At 38.6% G+C, this 20195-nt stretch overlaps 1 protein-coding gene across 7 annotated transcripts in view; it reads left to right on the top strand.

Moving 5' to 3' along the window:
* The window catches only part of pigs (pickled eggs), a 618878-nt gene that overhangs the window by 512433 nt on the left and 86250 nt on the right, over positions 1-20195 (top strand). For all 7 annotated transcript variants that reach the window (XM_067782653.1, XM_067782648.1, XM_067782649.1 and 4 more), the window contains one exon: positions 2761-3023. In XM_067782653.1, coding sequence (XP_067638754.1) covers positions 2761-3023 — 263 coding nt within the window. The remainder of the gene's footprint in view (positions 1-2760; positions 3024-20195) is intronic.

Raw genomic sequence — 20195 nt, 5'->3', positions numbered from 1 at the left:
AGTCACCCCTGGTCCACTTTTATGGCGGTATCTCGAAAAGGCGTCTACCTATAGAATTAAGGCCCACTCCCTTTTAAAATACTCTTTAACATTTTTCATTCGATACCCATATCGTACAAACGAATTCTAGAGTCACCCCTGGTCCACCTTTATGGCGATATTTCGAAAAGGCGTCCACCTATAGAACTAAGGCCCACGCCCTTTTAAAATACTCATTAACACCTTTCATTTGATACCCATATCGTACAAACAAATTCTAGAGTCACGCTGGTCCATCTTTATGGCGATATCTCGAAAAGGCGTCCACCTATAGAACTAAGGCCCACTCCTTTTTAAAATACTCATTAACACCTTTCGTTTGATACTCATATTGTACAAACGCATTCTAGAGTCACCCCTGGTCCACTTTTATGGCGGTATCTCGAAAAGGCGTATACCTATAGAACTAGGGCCCACTCCCTTTTAAAATACTATTTAACATTTTTCATTCGATACCCATATCGTACAAACGAATTCTAGAGTCACCCCTGGTCCACCTTTATGGCGATATATCGAAAAGGCGTCCACCTAAAGAACTAAGGCCCACGTCCTTTTAAAATACTCATTAACACCTTTCATTTGCTACCCATATCGTACAAGCAAATTCTAGAGTCACCCCTGGTCCACCTTTATGGCGATATCTCGAAAAGGCGACAACCTATAGAAATAAGGCCCACGCCGTTTAAAAATGCTCATTAACACCTTTCATTTGATACCCATATCTTACAAAAAATTCTAGAGTCACCTCTGGTCCACCTTTATGGCGATATTTCGAAAAGGCGTCCACCTATAGAACTAAGCCCACGCCTTTTTAAAATACTCATTAACACCTTTTATTTGCTACCCATATCGTACAAGCAAATTCTAGAGTCACCCCTGGTCCACCTTTATGGCGATATCTCGAAAAGGCGTCCACCTATAGAACAAAGGCCCACGCCCTTTTAAAATGCTCATTAACACTTTTCATTCGATACCCATATCTTACAAACAAATTCTATAGTCACTCCTGGTCCACCTTTATGGCGATATCTCGAAAAGGCGTCCACCTGTAGAACTAAGGCCCACGCCCTTTTAAAATACTCATTACCACCTTTCATTTGATACCCATATCTTACAAACAAATTCTAGAGTCACCCCTGGTCCACCTTTATCGCGATATCTCGAAAAGGCGCCCACCTATAGAACTAAGGCCCACGCCCTTTTAAAATACTCATTAACACCTTTCATTTGATACCCATATCTTACAAACAAATTCTAGTCACCCCTGGTCCACCTTTATGGCGATATTTTGAAAAGGCGTCCACCTATAGAACTAGGCCCACGCCCTTTTAAAATACTCATTAACACTTTTCATTCGATACCCATATCGTACAAATAAATTCTAGAGTAACCCCTGGTCCACTTTTATGGCGATATCTCGAAAAGGCGTCCACATATAGAACTAAGGCCCACGCCCTTTTAAAATACTCATTAACACTTTTCTTTCGATACCCATATCGTACAAACAAATTCTAGAGTCACCCCTGTTCCACCTTTATGGCGATATCTCGAAAAGGCATCCACCTATAGAACTAAGGCCCACGCCCTTTTAAAATACTCATTAGCACCTTTCATTTGATACCCATATCTTACAAACAATTTCTAGAGTCACCCCTGGTCCACCGATATGACGATATCTCGAAAAGGCGTCCACCTATAGAACTAAGGCCCACGCCCTTTTAAAATACTCATTAACACCTTTCATTTGATACCCATATCTTACAAACAATTTCTAGAGTCACCCCTGGTCCACCTTTATGGCGATATCTCGAAAAGGCGTCCACCTATAGCAATAAGGCCCACGCCCTTCTAAAATACTCTTTAATACCTTCCATTTGATACACATGTCATACAAACACATTCCAGGGTTACCCTAGGTTCATTTTCCTACATGGTGACTTTACCTTATTTTGTCTCCATAGCTCTCAGCTGAGTATGTAATGTTGGGTTACACCCGAACTTAGCCTTCCTTACTTGTTCTTTAGTTTATTTCTAATATTGATTCAAAGATTTAAAGTATATTGATGAAATGCAGCACTGTTCTCCCTGCTGTTCTTCATTCTACTCCATTTGACTGCCTTCATCTACGGGCGTCCACTCAATGCGCTACATAACCTCAATTTAAGGTGTCAAGCTATTCATACATATATGTAGGAAAGACATAAGCTACTCCTAGAATTGGAGAAATATAGTACATAAATATACACCTTATTTCTGTTTCTGCAGTTTGAATTAGATAAGTATTTCACCTTTTGTTATTTTTAACATAAACACATTAGGAAATCTTGAAAACAATATAAAATTTAAGATTTTACAACGAAGAACTAAGCCAAAGGTTAAAAACCAATTCGGTTTCGAATTAAAACATTGTTTGGCAACCTTGCGTCCCACTCAAAATTAATAATTTAATATGTCCTCGTATAAAAATATTCATTACCTGGATTCAAAGAAGTATTTGTGAATTGAATTTTTGATCGTGAATTACTTTAGCTGGTGTAGTTGCTTTAAATGCATTTTAGTATTCCCTCGAGTGCTCTTTTGCAACTAGGTAACAAAAGATTTTGATTTATATTACTGAATTATTCATACCCCTTTTACGTATTATCGATCGCACTTAACCACATAACCACATACCTAATAGATATTTGCATTTACATATGTAATTGTTTATCACGTCAACAGGTATGCTCGCACCCATGCTGGTACAGATGGAGCGACAAATTGATCGTGAAATCGCCGCTGAAAACAAAGCAAATGGAATTGGGTGTGGCACACAGACAGACAATGCTGATGCAACTGCTAATAATGCTAATAATGTTGCTACAGTAACCGATATGTTTGATAGCGACTCTGAGAATGAAGACGATGATGATGATGGCCCAATGCTGATGTATGGTCCCCAGCCACAAATTGTCACCAACGATTTGAAAAGCTTGGATGAGATGGTAAGTGAGCTGAAATCAATATTATATGTGTACCTAAAACTGGGATAGTCCCTATACGAAGAAGAAAAGTTTCCAAAGTCCGTCCTTAAAGTTGAAACTTATCCCTATCAGCAATTTTCAGATAATTTTATCGCCTATCACCAAAAAGTAACTAATTTGATACGTTTTGCAGTTACTAAGGCGATAAACATATGTAAACTCATTTCACAAACAAAAAAATGATTCAGCGGAATTTTTTCCTCCAAACAGATATAAAGCCGATAAATAAAAGCAGTGCTGATCAACATTTTTTAATTGGAGTGCAAAACTCAGTAGTTGCGAAAAATTGTATATACACTGACATTTTGTTTTGTATTTAAAAAATTTAAATTAAATTTTTAAATGTTCAAAAAGGTTAAAAGTTTCATCATCATTCAGAAGACGGTGAAATATAGCAAACGGCAAAGTAAATATGACCCCAGCCTAGTAAGATTCGGATGCATTTAAAATCGATATGAATCGTCTATTTTCAAAATCGGCCATCTCCACTCAAGTTGTTTGTGAGAAAAATGCAAAAAACTGCTCTTAAGAAACCAAAGGCTAAAACGATTTGTGTTTATTATTTTTATGTTTGTGATGATAATGTAAATACATGTTACTAATAGAAAACAATCTGTTCCGTATATTACACCTAAAAATTATTAAAATAAATTGGAGATGGCGGGTTTTGAAACCAAGCTATGGAGTTAGCCGGGTTTGATGCTAACCTATATGGATATGACCGGTTTTGAAATTACCTGCCGATGTCCTTGGCCTATTATGGTGAAAGTAATAAGCCAAACATACTTTCATATATTAACTAATAATACAAGGAAAACGTATACACTTTTATATTTTATTTCAAAACTTAACAAAAAATAAATCTTTCATTACATTTTTACATTAGAAACAAAATAAAATACGAAAAAGAACTCAAACAAAAATTCAAAACACAGAATATTCATTCTGTGAAGATTTAAATATGCATTTGCTTAGTAAATTAGACAACATTTTCTCTTTCTTCAATGTGCTCACATACAAAGTCATCAATTGGAGATTTACCTGTAGATTGTTCAACAGTAGCATAGAATTTCAAATTTTCCAACTCTCGCCAGTTTTCTCCATAGTGCGCTTGCAAAAGCGCCGCAACGTCCTTGATCTTCTTGGCATTTGGAGCCACCCCAGTTGTTAAAATTCCAGGAACTAAACTATTGAGGGTTTTTCCTTTTTTGACCACTGACTTTTCACTTCCTAAATCGCTACGGTAAGCCTCCTCACCCCGAATAGTGACATTCGGTTTTGTGGTTTTCTTTAAAATAAACCTTTTTGAAGGGTTGAATTTAAAGTGCCACTGTCCTGGAGGCTTTATTACTTCTAGTGTGGCACTTTTCCAATCATTTATTTCTAAATCATTTATTTTCCAAACGGATCCATGATCTATAAGAATATTTACATATTCTTCGAGTTTGATTATAATTTCCATGTTTTTTAATTTTTCTCTATTTGAGCGAATACCCTCTTTGGTGGTATTACAATTGGAAAGATAACCTGAACTGTTTTCACGTGTTCTGGAGCAGACGATACAAGCCATTTTGATAGCATCCTCATCAATGTAGAATTTTTACTCTGTCTGCCACAGCTATCTGCAAACAAACGGATGGTGTCAATTTCGGTTAAATCTGTTTGGCATAATCTGTGGAAAACAGCAATGGCAATTTCGTCCGAACTTTTGGGTCTTTCTGTTTCGTTCCAATAATAAATATGAACATTGTTTTTAGTTAAAGCATCATGTGAGCTGCCAACTTCAATAGTAAAGTTATAAAAGTTCCACTGATTACTGAAGTAGGCTTTTTGGTCTGGCAATCTTCATTTGAAGATTTCTTACAAAAAAACAAAAAAAATTCTCAAAAAATCTTCATTTTGAAGATAAATCTTCACTTATGGCAACGTTGGTCGTGACATGCAGAACATGCGGTAATAACAAAATTGCACTGGTCGGCTTTGAGCGTAAGGCACCATTGGAAATGGCCGATTTTGGAGCTAAGGGCAATTTACATAGTGTAATTTGACTTGAATATGGTAAGTTTTGTTAAGAAATTGTTTTAATATTAAATACAGGTGATGTTTTAGAATTGGATGTGATACCTAGCTTAAAAAATTTAAATTTTGGAGATGGCCGGTTTTGAAAATAAACGATTCATATAATCAACTGTGTGTAAATTAAAACCTTCAGATGGAATTGAAGAATGTACAGCTAGCAAAACACCATCCCTGTTCTATTTAAGGGGTCATTTCAATAGGTCTGGTACTCACCGCAAAAAATTGCGGAATTAAAAACATTAGATTTCAAGCATGTTTCGGTAAAAGCAATAATATTATAGTTACAGAGAATGGTTTTCAAATATAATTCAGTTAATTTAATATTTAAGCCTCTAACGTTCTGATGGGAAATGCTTAAGCAAGATTTTAAACTGGCTTTTTTTAGATCGGAACTTTGAGGAAGAATTTTTGCTACATTTTGAGTCTTATGCACAAATTCGCGGACAAGGGCCCCGGTGGGCCAAAATGAGCTGTCCAAAAGTGTATCAAAATATCTTGGGTAAACATCAATTCTAAATGAATTCTTTCGTAATTCAATTTAAATTTTATTAGTCATCCGCCAGCCTTAATTTTCGAAGTGACATAAGATTTGATATCCTCAACGGAAGTGTCTTTGTCAAAGCGCAACACAAAAATCGATTTTTTCAGCGGGACTACAACCAGCTTCTTAGCCGGTGCTTTTGAATAAGAAGTCACAGTTTGAGACTCTAAGGTTTTTTTCCGCAGCCGTAGAAGTGGATGGAACCGCAGCTTGCGGATTAGAGGAAGCCAAATCTATGAGCTCCAACACTTGCGGAAGATAAATGTTCTGAGCGGGATTAAGATTCAAAGCGTTAGGTGCACCGTTATAGCACTTTTGTTTATTATCGCGGTCAGGGCCGTGGAGAGAAAATCCGGCCCGGACTAAACAATTTGCGGGCATATAAAAAATCCACTAATACATTTGATTAACTTGAATAAATGACGTCTCATTCATGAATCATTATTGATGGATTACATCAAAAAAAACTTTTGCCACATCAACTAAATGATTTTTGGACTAAGAGATGACAATAAAATTAACACAGAATATTTACTATTTATACTATTTTATTGTAACGTAGAAATATAATTCTCTTTTAACAGTCACATATTGTTTCAAATAATCTCTTCTAGTTATTTGGTAACATTTTAATACATTTTTGATAAATTTAATGATGATAATAAATTTTAATTATACAATATAGAAATTTCGGATATCAAGGAGTGGCTTTACTTGCTTTTTTCGCTGCAAAATTTTTATAATATGTAATATCAAAATTTAACTGTCTTACCAAACCGGATTCAAAACAAAACGTGGTAAGTCCTGAAACTCGCTCTTGAGATGAACACGATCTATGAAAGTTTTTGATTCTTGAAAGGACGCTGAAGGAACGTTCTGCACTAGCTACAGTGACAGTTATATTGCAAATATACGTAAAGCAACACAAATGTTGGGGAAAATCCTATACAGATTTTAAACATATGTAAATGGCAGTCACCGACCACCGTCGTGTGATGGTAGCGTGCTCCGACTACCACACTGTATGCCCTGGGATCACATCCCGCGCAAAGCAACATCAAAATTTTAAAAATAAGTTTTTCAATTAGAAGAAAATTTTTCTAAGCGGTGTCGCCCCTCGGCAGTGTTTGGCAAGCGCTCCGGGTGTATTTCTGCCATGAAAAGCTCTCTGTGAAAACTCATCTGCCTTGCAGATGCCGTTCGGAGTCGGCATAAAACATGTAGGTCCCGTCCGGCCAATTTGTAGGGAAAATCAAGAGGAGCACGACGCAAATTGGAGAGAAGCTCCGCCTTAGATCTCTTCGGAGGTTATCGCGCCTTACATTTATTTTTTATTATTTATATGGCATTTAACTATTCCAATGGTGACAGACCTTTATCAAAATTTGCTTCGTAAATGTGTTTCAAGTGAACTATTTCGCATTCTAAGCTTTGAGAAATGTCCGAATTGTATTTTTCGACAAATTTTGCTGCGCTCGCCCGAACCGTAGTTCCATCCATGTCTTCAAATTGCCACAAAAAGGAAACCGTCTCGCTTAAATTTCTCATAGCTGCAAATCATTCAGTAATGCCAGTGATTACCGAATCAACGATTACCAGGAATGTATTGCTTTTAAAATCATCCGTAATCATCCCATTTAAATTATCTTCAGAGCGTCTTTTGATGTTTCTCTTTCGAATGTCCGGAAACTTTGGCGAGATGTTCAATTGAATAGCAACTGTTTTGCATTCGTTTAAAATTGCTTCCCATTGGTTCCTGATCAACTTGAAATCAGGTAATAAGGCATCAATGTCGGACCTCAACATATATGGTGGTCTAGCTTGGAGGACCACGTTTCTTTCATTAATGGTAGTCAGTATTTCGAACCAAGTTGATCAGCGATTTTCTGAACAGTTTTTTTGTTACAATTCACGAAAGCCAAAAACCGTTCTTGAATTGTAAAATTTGTTGCTTTCGAATTGAAATGAAGGTAGTCAACGTGACTAGCATCATGCCTAGCATTAACGCTAATAGCGAAATAGTTGCCTTCCTTGCCTTGATCTAATATAGTTTCCCTCACGTGGTTTGCACAAATTTCTATAAAATCGTTCTGAATGTCTGGGGAAAGATAGTGAACTTGTAAACGTTTCTGCTGCTGTTGTGAAATCCTAACTTTCTCCAAATGATCTCTAAGTATCGGATCATATTGGCTTATGGGATCTTAGATGCCCAAAAAATATCCATCGTTTCGTTCACCAGGATATATACTTTCGCTTTGAAAGCTAGGCATCTTTCACCTAAAAATAAAATAGTGTCCAAAATTCTATTAAAAATTTCTTTCCAATATAACATTTAATGTGATCTTGAGTATTTTCGTGTGATGGCATTTTATCGTATAGCTTCTTCCATACCTGGATTTCGAATATCCGCACAACAAATTTTAGGTCGATTTAAAGTATTGGTGCTTAAAAGACATGGTAGGCAATAAAAAGCATTGATACTGGCACTCCACACTAACCAGTCACGCTCCCTTTCTCTCCATTTGGCAAGATTCTGTTTAACAACAAGGTAGGAAATGCCTCGTCATGACAATCACGTGGAAAAATAACAGAACACTTTTGATGACCTCGACGAATTATTTCGTTGACTTCTTCAGATCGCAAAAACTCATTATCCACGGTACCGATATCGAAGTCGTTTAAATAATCTGGACTTTGATACAGAGTTGGTAGTATTTTTGGAACACTTTTTGAAGATGCACCTTCATCAGTGTCACCACAAAAACTTTACGATTTCGGATTCATCTAAACATACATTTTTAAAATTTGCACATCGAACAACTAAAGACTCTCCTGAATTAAAAAAAATGTCTCTGTACCTTTAAATCGCGGGCCCCCTGAGAAACACATTTTTGTTTGATGTTTTTATTATCTCCTCAGGCCCAGGCAAAAAATCATTATCAATATTCGTTGCTTTTGAAATTCGGCTTAAAATTTGCACACGGAACAACTAAAGACTCTCCTGAATTAAAAAAAAATATCGTAGTACCTCTAAATCGCGGGCCCCTGAGAAACACATTTTTTTGTGATGTTTTCATTGTCTCCTCAGGCTCAGGCAAAAAATAATTATCAATATTCGTTGCTTTTGAAATTCGGATTAAAGTTTGCACATGGAACAACTAAAGACTCTCCTGAATAAAAAAAATGTTTTAGTACCTCTAAATCGCGGGCCCCCTGAGAAACCCGGGCCCGGGGGGAATCCCCCACCCCCCCTCTCGTCGGGCCTGATCGCGGTTGTCTCTATATATATTTAAGCAATGCGGTAACTCATCCAAACACTTGAAAGATTTGAACGAACTATTGTACTGATTGAAATTTTTGATAATGGAAAACTCTTTGGCAATTTCGGAAAACGCATTTCGCGTCGATTTCAGTTGATCTGCATTTAATATACGACCAACGTACTCCCTTCTCCCCACCATTGGTAGTTTCAACAACTCTAGCTGTCAGTCCCGCGCACTTTCAACGCACAAAACGTTCGGATTCGCTTTTTACCTGACAGTATTTGAAAATGCAAGTCATCTTTTTTATTGAAAAACAACTGAGTATAATAATAAAGATAGTATAAGAATATAAAAAAAGTAAAGATATGTTGGTAAATTTAAAAGAAACAAGTAAGGAAAGCTAAGTTCGGGTGTAACCCGAGAGCTGAGAGCTTTGGAGACAAAATAAGGGAAAAGCACCATTTAGCAAAATGAACCTAGGGTAACCCTGGAATGTGTTTGTATGACATGTGTATCAAATGAAAGGTGTTAATGATTATTTAAAGCGTAGTGGGCCTTAGTTCTATAGGTGGACGCCTTTTCGAGATATCGCAATAAGGGTGGACCAGGGGTGACTCTAGAATGTGTTTGTACGATATGGGTATCAAATTAAAAGTATTAATGAGGGTTTTAAAAGGGAGTAGCCCTTAGTTGTATATGTGAAAGCGTTTTCGAGATATCGACCAAAATGTGGACCAGGGTGACCCAGAACATCTTCTGTCGGGTACCGCTAATTTATTTATATATGTCATACCGCGAACAGTATTCCTGCCAAGATTCCAAGGGCTTTTGATTTCGCCCTTCAGAACTTTTTCATTTTCTTCTACTTAATATGGTAGGTGTCACACCCATTTTACAAAGTTTTTTCTAAAGTTATATTTTGCGTCAAAAAACCAATCCAATTACCATGTCTCTCTCATCTGTCATCTCTTTTTTCATATTTGGTACAGAATTATGGCATTTTTTCCATTTTTCGTAATTTTCGATATCGGAAAAGTGGGCGTGGTCATAGTCGGATTTCGGCCATATTTTATACCAAGATAAAGTGAGTTCAGTTAAGTACGTGAATTAAGTTTAGTTAAGTTATATCGTTTTTTGCGCAAGTTATCGTGTTAACGGCCGAGCGGAAGGACAGACGGTCGACTGTGTATAAAAACTGGGCGTGGCTTCAACCGATTTCGCCCATTTTCACAGAAAACAGTTATCGTCATAGAATCTATGTCCCTACCAAATGATTGGTAAATTTTTGTTCGACTTATGGCATTAAAAGTATTCTAGACGAATTAAATGAAAAAGGGCGGAGTTACGCCCATTTTGAAATTTTTTTTATCCTTGTATTTTGTTGCACCATATCATTACTGGATTCGAATGTTGGCATAATTTACTTTTATACTGTAAAGATATTAAATTTTTGGTTAAAATTTGACTTAGAACAAATTTTTTTTTAAAGTGGGCGTGTTCGTCATCCGATTTCGTTAATTTTTATTTAGCACACATATAGTAATAGGAGTAATATCGTGGACGTAAAATGGCTCCGCCAGCCGGTCGCCACTCACCCAGGTTAGCTGCTATGCCGTGGAAATCCATGGTCATTTCGTTTCGTTTATTAACGTTAAGAACGTCAAATTAACGAAATGATTTCGTTTCGTTTTCTGCCATATCAAAACGAAATCAAATCGTTTATGTTGATTATTAATTTCAAACTATGCTGGCAAAGCTTATTGATGGCGGAGTCATTAAAGGTGAAAGCATTAGCCAAGCTGATTGCAACTTTTCTCATGAATGACAGTACGAACATTTCTCAGAGTATTTTTGACATTACCACCAACGAATTACACAAACAAATTACATGGAGTTTGTGTTTGTATGTGCGCTCGTTGTTACCACCTTACGGCTTCACCATGTCTATAGCATTGCCAGCACAATTCAAACATAAAGTATCACGTTTTTGTTAACGTTTTTAACGTTAACGAAAGCTTTTCGTTTCGGTTAAAAACGAGATACAATTTATCTTGATAATTTCTTTATCGGTTTCTGATTCAAGCCTCGAAAGTAATTTCTCTAAAGTCATTATTTCGTTAACAAGCTCAAAATAAGTAACTCGAGTTTCTTATGTTTAATATGCGCAAAAATTCTTAAACTTGTTGTTTTATTATTTTTATCGTATTGTAACGAATTTACTTGCAAATCCCCTTATTTGCAATCCTCGGCTAACGTTCGTATCGCTAAATTGTTGAATAAATAACTCCAATATGTAATAATGCAAAATGGCCTTTATTAAAGTACTTCACAATAACACTCAAACTGTGCAACGAATAGCTTGCTTAATAACCAAAATGATTGATAGCTCAAATGAAACTCTACTATCAAAAATAATACTGGTATTGCTCGCTAGATAGCGCCTGAATCGAAACTTTGTGGCAGCTCTGCCAGCCACCTAGCACGGAGTAGTAAACGAACAACCACAACAATACATTTTGACATTTCATTGTATCTTGCTATGTTATTATTCTTCTTATACTTTCTTAGCGACCAGACGTGTCGAGTAACTTAAAATTGAATTATATTAATCTTTGTAATTATTAATAGGTGTTGTTGAATAAATTGAATGAAACACCAAAGTGGTGACCCCGACGTGGTCTTCAACAAGAAGATTTTTTAGTTTTCGACACGTTTGCAAAGCGTTTTAGCAACGATTTGTGAGGAAGCGTATACACACATATGTCGGCACAAAATATTTTTAAAAGCAACGTTCAAGGAATGAGCGAGAAGCGAATGCACACATTCAACGTAGGAAGATCATTGTGAACGTTCTAGAACATTATCTTTTTTGATGTTGCGGTTGAACGAGTTTTTTTCAATCGGCAATTTTTAACTCAAGCTAAATTAGGGTTATGCATGCCGGCCGATACGATTTGCGTAGTGCTACAAATAAAGATTCTAGCGAAGAAGATTTATTTCATGACAGTGTGATGGCGGAATTGAGCGACGAAGTAAAGCAACAATTGCAGCAAGTTCAAACAAGCATTGAATCACTGCAAAACAATTACATGCCTTTGTCAACAAGAGTAAACTGGCAACGTATGCACGTACCAAATTTCAATAAACAGAATCCGCAGTTATGGTTCGCACAACTAGATCGATCATTTCATTTGAGCGACATTACTTCGGACGCCGATAAGTTTGACTGGGTAACTATACATCTCGATCAAGAAATTCTGCTAGCAGTAGAAGATCTTGTAACTCAGCCCCCAAACGAAAATAAATACACCACTCTTAAAGGTAGGTTACTAGCGAAATTTTCTGAATCTTCAGAGAGTAAATTACGGCGATTGTTGCAAGGCGGTGGCACTGCGGGTATGAAGCCGTCTGAGATGTTATCGTACATGCAGCGCCTCGCACCGGACCCAGGCAGTGCAGCCGTTATTAGAACATTGTTTTTAGGACAAATGCCCAATTCTATACGCCCACTTTTAACAGTATGGAAAGAAGACAATCTGGGCAAATTAGCGCTTATTGCTGACAAGATGTTAGAAGCAGTCAGCTCTAACTCTCTTAATATGATAGCGGTACAAGGAAACGTATCAAGTGCTGCTTCGTCTTCAGTTAACGCGTTGTCGAGCGACGGCAAGTCCTTGGGGGAAATTGTCAATACACTTAAGTCACTATCTGAGTCGGTCAAGAAACTGCAGATCGACATCAACAAAATTAAGAATAATCCGACAAAACAACAACTAGTAATGATGGAGGGAAACATCTATGTTATTTTCATAACAAAATTGGCGATAAAGCACGCAACTGTCGTCCAAATTGTTCGTACACTAATTCGTCAAACTAGAGCCGCTGCTGCCAGTCACGCTGGTGGGTAGCAGCGATAACAGGACCAGCAACAGAACTAAACCGATTGATGATTCACTTCATGAAACAAGACTACATGTATACGATCGTCACAATTGCTTCCAGTTCCTCGTAGACTCAGGTTCGATTATTTCCGTCATACCACGTAAATTCACTAATTTAAAATTAAAACCAAATCAGCTTCAGCTGTATGCTGCTAACCAAACAGTCATACAGACATACGGAAACCATATCCTCAAACTAGATTTAGGGTTAAGACAAGCGTTCAACTGGACGTTTACCATTGCTGATACTCATATAGCGATTATTGGGGCAGATTTTCTGACTCACTATAATTTATTAATTGACTTAAATCAACAACGTCTAATTGACAGGACCACTGGTCCTACCGCAAGCGGAAAATTAGTCGACACTGCCGAGTTTGATATTTCTACAGTTAACAGCGCTAACGATTTTGCAGGACTTTTAACACGTTTTGTAGAGATTACAAAACCCTCACGTAAATTCAACAATAATAGCGGTAATAACGTAAGACACCATATAGAAACAAAGGGAAATCCAATTGCCGATCGGCCGCGACGTTTAGCTGGGGATAAGCTTTCTAGTGCAAAGAATGAAATTAATTTTCTTCTCGAACAGGGTATTTGCCAACCATCAAAAAGTCCATGGGCAAGTCCACTCCACATGGTCGAAAAAAAGTCTGGAGGTTGGCGAGCTTGTGGGGACTATCGTAAATTAAATGCGATCACCATTCCAGATCGATACCCAATTTCCCACATCCATGACCTATCAGAAAAATTATATGGAAAACAAATTTTTTCTACAATTGACTTGGTGCGCGCATATTATCAAATACCCATGTGCGAAACGGATATGGAAAAAACTGCAGTATGCACTCCTTTCGGGCTTTATGAATTTCTCTACATGCCGTTTGGGCTTAAGAACGCTACTCAAACCTTTCAAAGGTTTATGGACGGTATTTTTAAAGACATCGATTTCGTGTACGTATATATAGATGATATTCTGGTAATGTCCACGTCAGTACGCGAGCATGAAGATCACCTTCACACAGTTTTTTCCATATTACAGCGGCATGGTTTGACAATTAATGTGAATAAGTGTCAACTTGGAAAACCTGAAGTAAATTTTCTGGGGTATGTCATCAACGGCGATGGTGTAGGTCCACCCGCCGAGCGAGTAGAAGTCATAAGGAATTACAAACCACCTGACACAGTTTGCGAACTTAGCCGATTTCTCGGTATCATCAACTACTATCGACGGTGTATTCCGAAGGCATCACAACTACAGTCGCAACTGAGCGAGTTCACACGCAACATGCGAAAGATTGACAAAAGTAAAATCAACTGGACTAGTGAAACTCTCAAAGCTTTTGATGATTGCAAGCGTAGTTTAGCAGAAGCTACGATCTTGGCACACCCAGCTCCAGATGCAAAGCTTGCAATGGTAAGTGATGCTTCAGACATAATGATCGGTGCGGCGTTAGAACAACTTTGCGATGACATTTGGCAGCCTCTAGGGTTTTTTTCAAGAAAACTTACTAGTACTGAAAGGAATTACAGCACTTACGATCGAGAGCTTCTGGCCGTCTATGAAGCCATACGGTATTTTAAACATATGTTGGAAGCACGCGTGTTCGTCATCAAGACAGATCATAAGCCACTTATTCACGCCTTTAAGCAGAAGCCCGAGAAAGCGTCGCCGCGACAGTTAAGACAGTTGGACTACATTTCGCAATTCTCTACGATGATTATGCACGTATCCGGTGACTCTAACGTGTAAGCTGACACCCTGTCACGTCTGAATGCTATTTCAATGCCAACCAGCGTAAATTATTCGGAGCTTGCGCATGCACAGGCCAAAGATTTGATCTACTTCTACAGGGAAGCACTTCGTTAAAGTTACAGACCATGCATTTCGAAGGCAACAGGGTTTACTGCGACATTTCTACTGTAAATATAAGGTTATACGTACCTAAAGAGTTGCGTCACAGTATTTGCATCGGTACATGGACTTTCACACCCGGGTGGTAAGGCAACCCTAAAACAACTACGAAAAAAGTATGTTTGGCCTTCGATGTGCAAAGACGTGGCGCTTTGGGCAAAGGCTTGTTTACCTTGTCAACGAGCAAAGATTCATAGACACAACTCCATTTTACCGGATAAAATCGACATGAGGGGCAACAGGTTTGATCATGTGCACATTGACATCGTTGTAATGCCCCAGGTAAACGATTATCGTTACTATTTGATTATGATCGACCGATTTTCACGGTGGCCTGAAGCCGTTCCCCTGCAAGACATATCTGCGATGACTATAGTAAAAGTTTTTTGGACTCATTGGATCGCTAGGCTTGGCTGTCCAAAGACCATCACGACTGACCAGGGCACACAATTTGAGTCAGCACTTTTTAGAGCTCTCACGAACATGATCGGATGTCAACGCATACACACCACAGCCTATTATCCCCAATCTAATGAGATGATAGAGCGATGGCATCGATCCTTCAAAACAGCGCTCATGTGTGACCCAGCAACTCCATGGCCAGATCTACTACCGACCGTGTTACTCGGATTACGAACATGCTACAAGGAGGATCTTCGAGCTTCCACTGCAGAAATGTTGTATGGTGGTCCAATCAGATTACCCAATGAGTTTTTTGAAGGCCTAGACAAAACTATCGATCCACAAAATTTTCTGGAAAAGCACCGCGAATATATGCGCAACACTCGGCCTATTCCAGCTGCTCATCTAACTCGAAGAAAAGTTTATTTTTGCTCAAAAACTTATATGACTGTTCGCACGTACTGGTGAGAACAGATGCCGTTCGAGAGCCCTTAGAAGCTCCTTACACCGGCCCCTACGAGGTTATAGATCGTCCCACTGATAGAGTTTTTAACGTGAAGATGAACAACAAGAAAGTTGCTGTATCGGTTGACAGATTAAAGCCAGCTTTCATCATACGTGAAGATACAGATATCAGTTCCGATGAGGCAGCTACGAAACCGATCCCTCGAACATACGAGAAGTCAAGGCGCTTACGATTCCTGAACCAACAGTGACTTCGTCATTAAAAGGGGAGTACTGTGGCAGCTCTGCCAGCCACCTAGCACGGATTAGTAAACGAACAACCACAACAATACATTTTGACATTTCATTGTATCTTGCTATGTTATTATTCTTCTTATACTTTCTTAGCGACCAGACGTGTCGAGTAACTTAAAATTTAATTATATTAATCTTTGTAATTATTAATAGGTGTTGTTGAATAAATTGAATGAAACACCAAAACTTGCCCATAGCGCCCCTACCGCTGATGCTTTTATACTCTGTGATTTCTTCGTGACATCTTCTAGGCGCTTCCAGAATTTTACTTAGTTATAAATTTCTCAGCTACAACTACAGATGTATAATTTCTCATTTGAGTAATACTTGTACAAATTATTGCCTCTCTTGTGACAACTCAGATAAGATATGTGCATGTGTTTGTGCATTGTTTCTCCGCTACTCGTATACATACATATGTGTAGACGCAATTATTGATTCGTTTATGTAGTAGATACATAATTATTGATCTATGGATGTGCATGATATCACTGTTTAGCATCGGCTTAGAGTTGGCAACACCCCTTAGTTTTGCTAATATTCGTAACACTGCCCTCCACCTAAGTCTGATCGTCCTGATCAGACAAATCTCCCGATCTAAACGCCGCTAGCATCTCCAAATGTACCGCTCTTCTAATCCGTGGTTTCGCAGTGGTTTGTATGCGGTAGATGGTATCACTGATCTTCTTCACAACTTTGTACGGGCCTTCCCAACTGCACCGAAATTTGGCTGGAACACCTTTCCGCTGGTGAGGGTTGTTTAACAGTACCAATTCTCCCTCCAAGAAACCTTCCAAATTTTTGTTCTCGTTGTACCTGCGTTTCATCTTACTACTCATTATTCTTGATCGTTCCCTCGCACTCTGTTGTTTGGCCAATGAACTTCTTCGCAGAGCTTGCACTTGACAGATTGACTTTGCATCATCATTATCGTCTTGATGTTTCACAACAGTAGTGCGCGCTGGCTTGAAACCACCCTTGCATTCTTTCTGAAAAATTCTTTCAGTCGTTTTAGTGCGTCCATTAGGGTTTGTCAATGCCGGCCTTTTTCTCGCAGGTACTTTTAATTTCGCTTTATTTGGCCCATTCGATCCATCAACCTTTTCTTTTGACTTTCGTGGCCTTTGTCGAGTCTTCTCCACCATTACTCGATTACTACTGAACCCTTTCTCCAACTTGAAGTTAAGTAGTATATCCTGGTTCTCATAACGCATCACCCTTCTCTGCATATCGATCTTGGTGTCATGGTCAACCAAGAAGTCTACTCCCAATATGACTTCTTCAACGATCTTCGCCACAACGAATTTGTGTAGAACCATGACCTTTCCAATCAAGACTTCACATATCACTTCTCCGTGAACTTGGTTATACTCGCCAGTGACCGTACGCAACCTTGCTCCAGGTAACGGTTTTATTCTCCTGTTGACCAAGTCAGATCGGATCAAGGAATGAGATGCGCCCGTATCTACAGTCAGTACACGTTCTTTACCATCCACATTCCCTCTGACGGTAAGACTGCTCAATTTTCTACCAATTTGCAACACAGATATCACAGGGCATTCAATAGCTGGATCTAGCTCTCGATCTCTACCTCTTGCTTGCTCTTGCTCATCTCCTTCAGCTTTGCGTTTACGGCCACCCACATTTTTGGAACTATTAGGACCAAGATCGCAATGACGTGCAATGTGACCGGACTTCCCGCATTTGAAGCATTTGATAACTTTTTCACTCCTCTTTTGCGATCCTTTCAGCGCCTCCAATATTGCGTCTACCCACTCTGGCATTTCTACTTCCACACGGCGTGCTTTGAAAACTGGCTTACACAGAAGCGACGCTGTTTCCTGAATCAGAGCTTGTGACATCGTTTCTGCGAATGTTGGCTTTGGGTTTGCGTTTGTAGCTCGCTTTGTTTCGACGTCCCGTATGCCATTTATAAAGCTCTGAATCTTTACCCGTTCAGTGTATTCCACGGGTGCGTCCGCATTCGCTAAATGTGCTAGCCTTTCAATATCCGACGCAAACTCTTGCAATGTTTCACCAGGCCTCTGGATCCGGTTCAGCAACTCCATTTGGTATATCTGTCTCCTATGCTCAGTTCCGTATCGTCTCTCTAGAGCGCCCATCAATGCTTCATAACAGTTCCGTTCGCCCTCTGGAATGGTTTGTAAAATCTCAGCTGCAGGCCCTTTCAACGCCATGAATAGTGCAGCAACTTTATCTTCAGCATTCCAGTTGTTCACTGTTGCGGTCTTCTCAAACTGTAGCTTAAAGACCTGGAAAGGAACAGAGCCGTCAAAAGATGGAGTTTTTACCTTCGTATTGCTCGCTGAAGCAGCCGGCTGATTAAGTTGCAATTCCTGTATACGACCTCTCAACGCATCCACTTCTGCCTCGAATTTTTCTTCAAACTGCGTTATTTTCTCGTCCATACGCGCTTCGAGTTTTGATGATATACGCGCCTCTTTCTTGCTCTTTCAGTTGTGTTTCCATCTTTGATGTAATCTGTGTCGACATTTCTGAAATACGTGTCTCATGTGATTCCAGCTGGGATGCCATATATGTCTTCTGCTCTTCTAATTGTGATGTTATACGGGTTTCCTGCGATTCCAGTTGGGATATCATATACGTCTTCTGTTCTTTCATCTTCGATGTTATTCGTGTCTCTTGGGATTCCATCTGTGATGACATGTTGGTGGATATTTGTGATGACATTTCTGTTATACGTGCCTCTTGTGCTTCCATCTTGGATGTTACTGTCGATGTTTGAGCAGTTATTGCAGCCAATATCATGTTCAAGTCTGTGCTGGTAATTGTCTGCGATGTTTCGTTTTTCTCAAGATGAAAGACATACTCTTCCACATCATTTCCTTCTAATTCCATTGCCTCTCGTAGTCGTGCCTGAAGTTCGAGTTTAACGCCGCTTGTATTCAATCCACGGCTCTCCAACTCCTTCTTCAGTTGCTGGGTCTTCAATTCACTGAACTTTGCCATGCCCTTGTTGTCCTCTGGAACTTATTCAACAATTCCTCTTCTGACACCAATTGTAACGAATTTACTTGCAAATCCCCTTATTTGCAATCCTCGGCTAACGTTCGTATCGCTAAAATGTTGAATAAATAACTCCAATATGTAATAATGCAAAATGGCCTTTATTAAAGTACTTCACAATAACACTCAAACTGTGCAACGAATAGCTTGCTTAATAACCAAACTGATTGATAGCTCAAATGAAACTCTACTATCAAAAATAATACTGCCATTGCTCGCTAGATAGCGCCTGAATCGAAACTTGCCCATAGCGCCTATACCGCTGATGCTTTTATACTCTGTGATTTCTTCGTGGCATCTTCTAGGCGCTTCCAGAATTTTACTTAGTTATAAATTTCTCAGCTACAACTACGGATGTATAATTTCTCATTTGAGTAATCTTGCACAAATTATTGCCCTCTCTTGTGACAACTCAGATAGGATATGTGCATGTGTTTGTGCATTGTTTCTCCGCTACTCGTATACATACATATGTGTAGACGCAATTATTCATTCGTTTATGTAGTAGATACATAATGATTGATCTATGGATGTGCATGATATCACTGTTTAGCATCGGCTTAGAGTTGGCAGCACCCCTTAGTTTTGCTAATATTCGTAACAGTATGTAATTGCAGATCTTATTCGTGGAACTTTTTTCGAAAAATTAAATGAAAATTTGTCGCAGACATGTAAAGTAAGTTGTTTTTCGTCTGTTTTCCTAGGACGGTTATTCTCGTTTTGCCGTTTTGTCATTGATCTTGTCTGTACTGCTAAAATTTGTTTGTTCGATTCCTTAATCTCATCGATTGTAATACGCGATAGTGCATCAGCACCAATGTTTGATTTACCCTTTATGTAAACTATAGTAAATTTATATTCTGCTAATTCTAACCTAATTCTCGAAAGTTTTGAAGATGGGTCTTTCATAACGAAAAGGTATACTAGAGGTCTATGATCGGATTTTACAATGAAATGGGTGCCATAAACGTATGGTCGAAATTGCTTGATTGCAAAGTAAACAGCTAAAAGTTCTAATTTTATAATGGGAGTTTTCTGCTCTGCTTTATTAAATGCTTTAGAAGCGAAACAAATTGGTAAATCACTACCTTGCTGTTCTTGACTTAAAATAGCGCCACATCCAGTTGTGGAAGCATCAACGGTGTTAATGAATTGTTTAGTAAAATCTGGATATTGAAGTAA

Source organism: Eurosta solidaginis, chromosome 4 (assembly GCF_040869045.1).
Source record: "Eurosta solidaginis isolate ZX-2024a chromosome 4, ASM4086904v1, whole genome shotgun sequence".
Classification (NCBI taxonomy): domain Eukaryota; kingdom Metazoa; phylum Arthropoda; class Insecta; order Diptera; family Tephritidae; genus Eurosta; species Eurosta solidaginis.
This window is presented reverse-complemented; position numbering and strand designations above follow the sequence as displayed.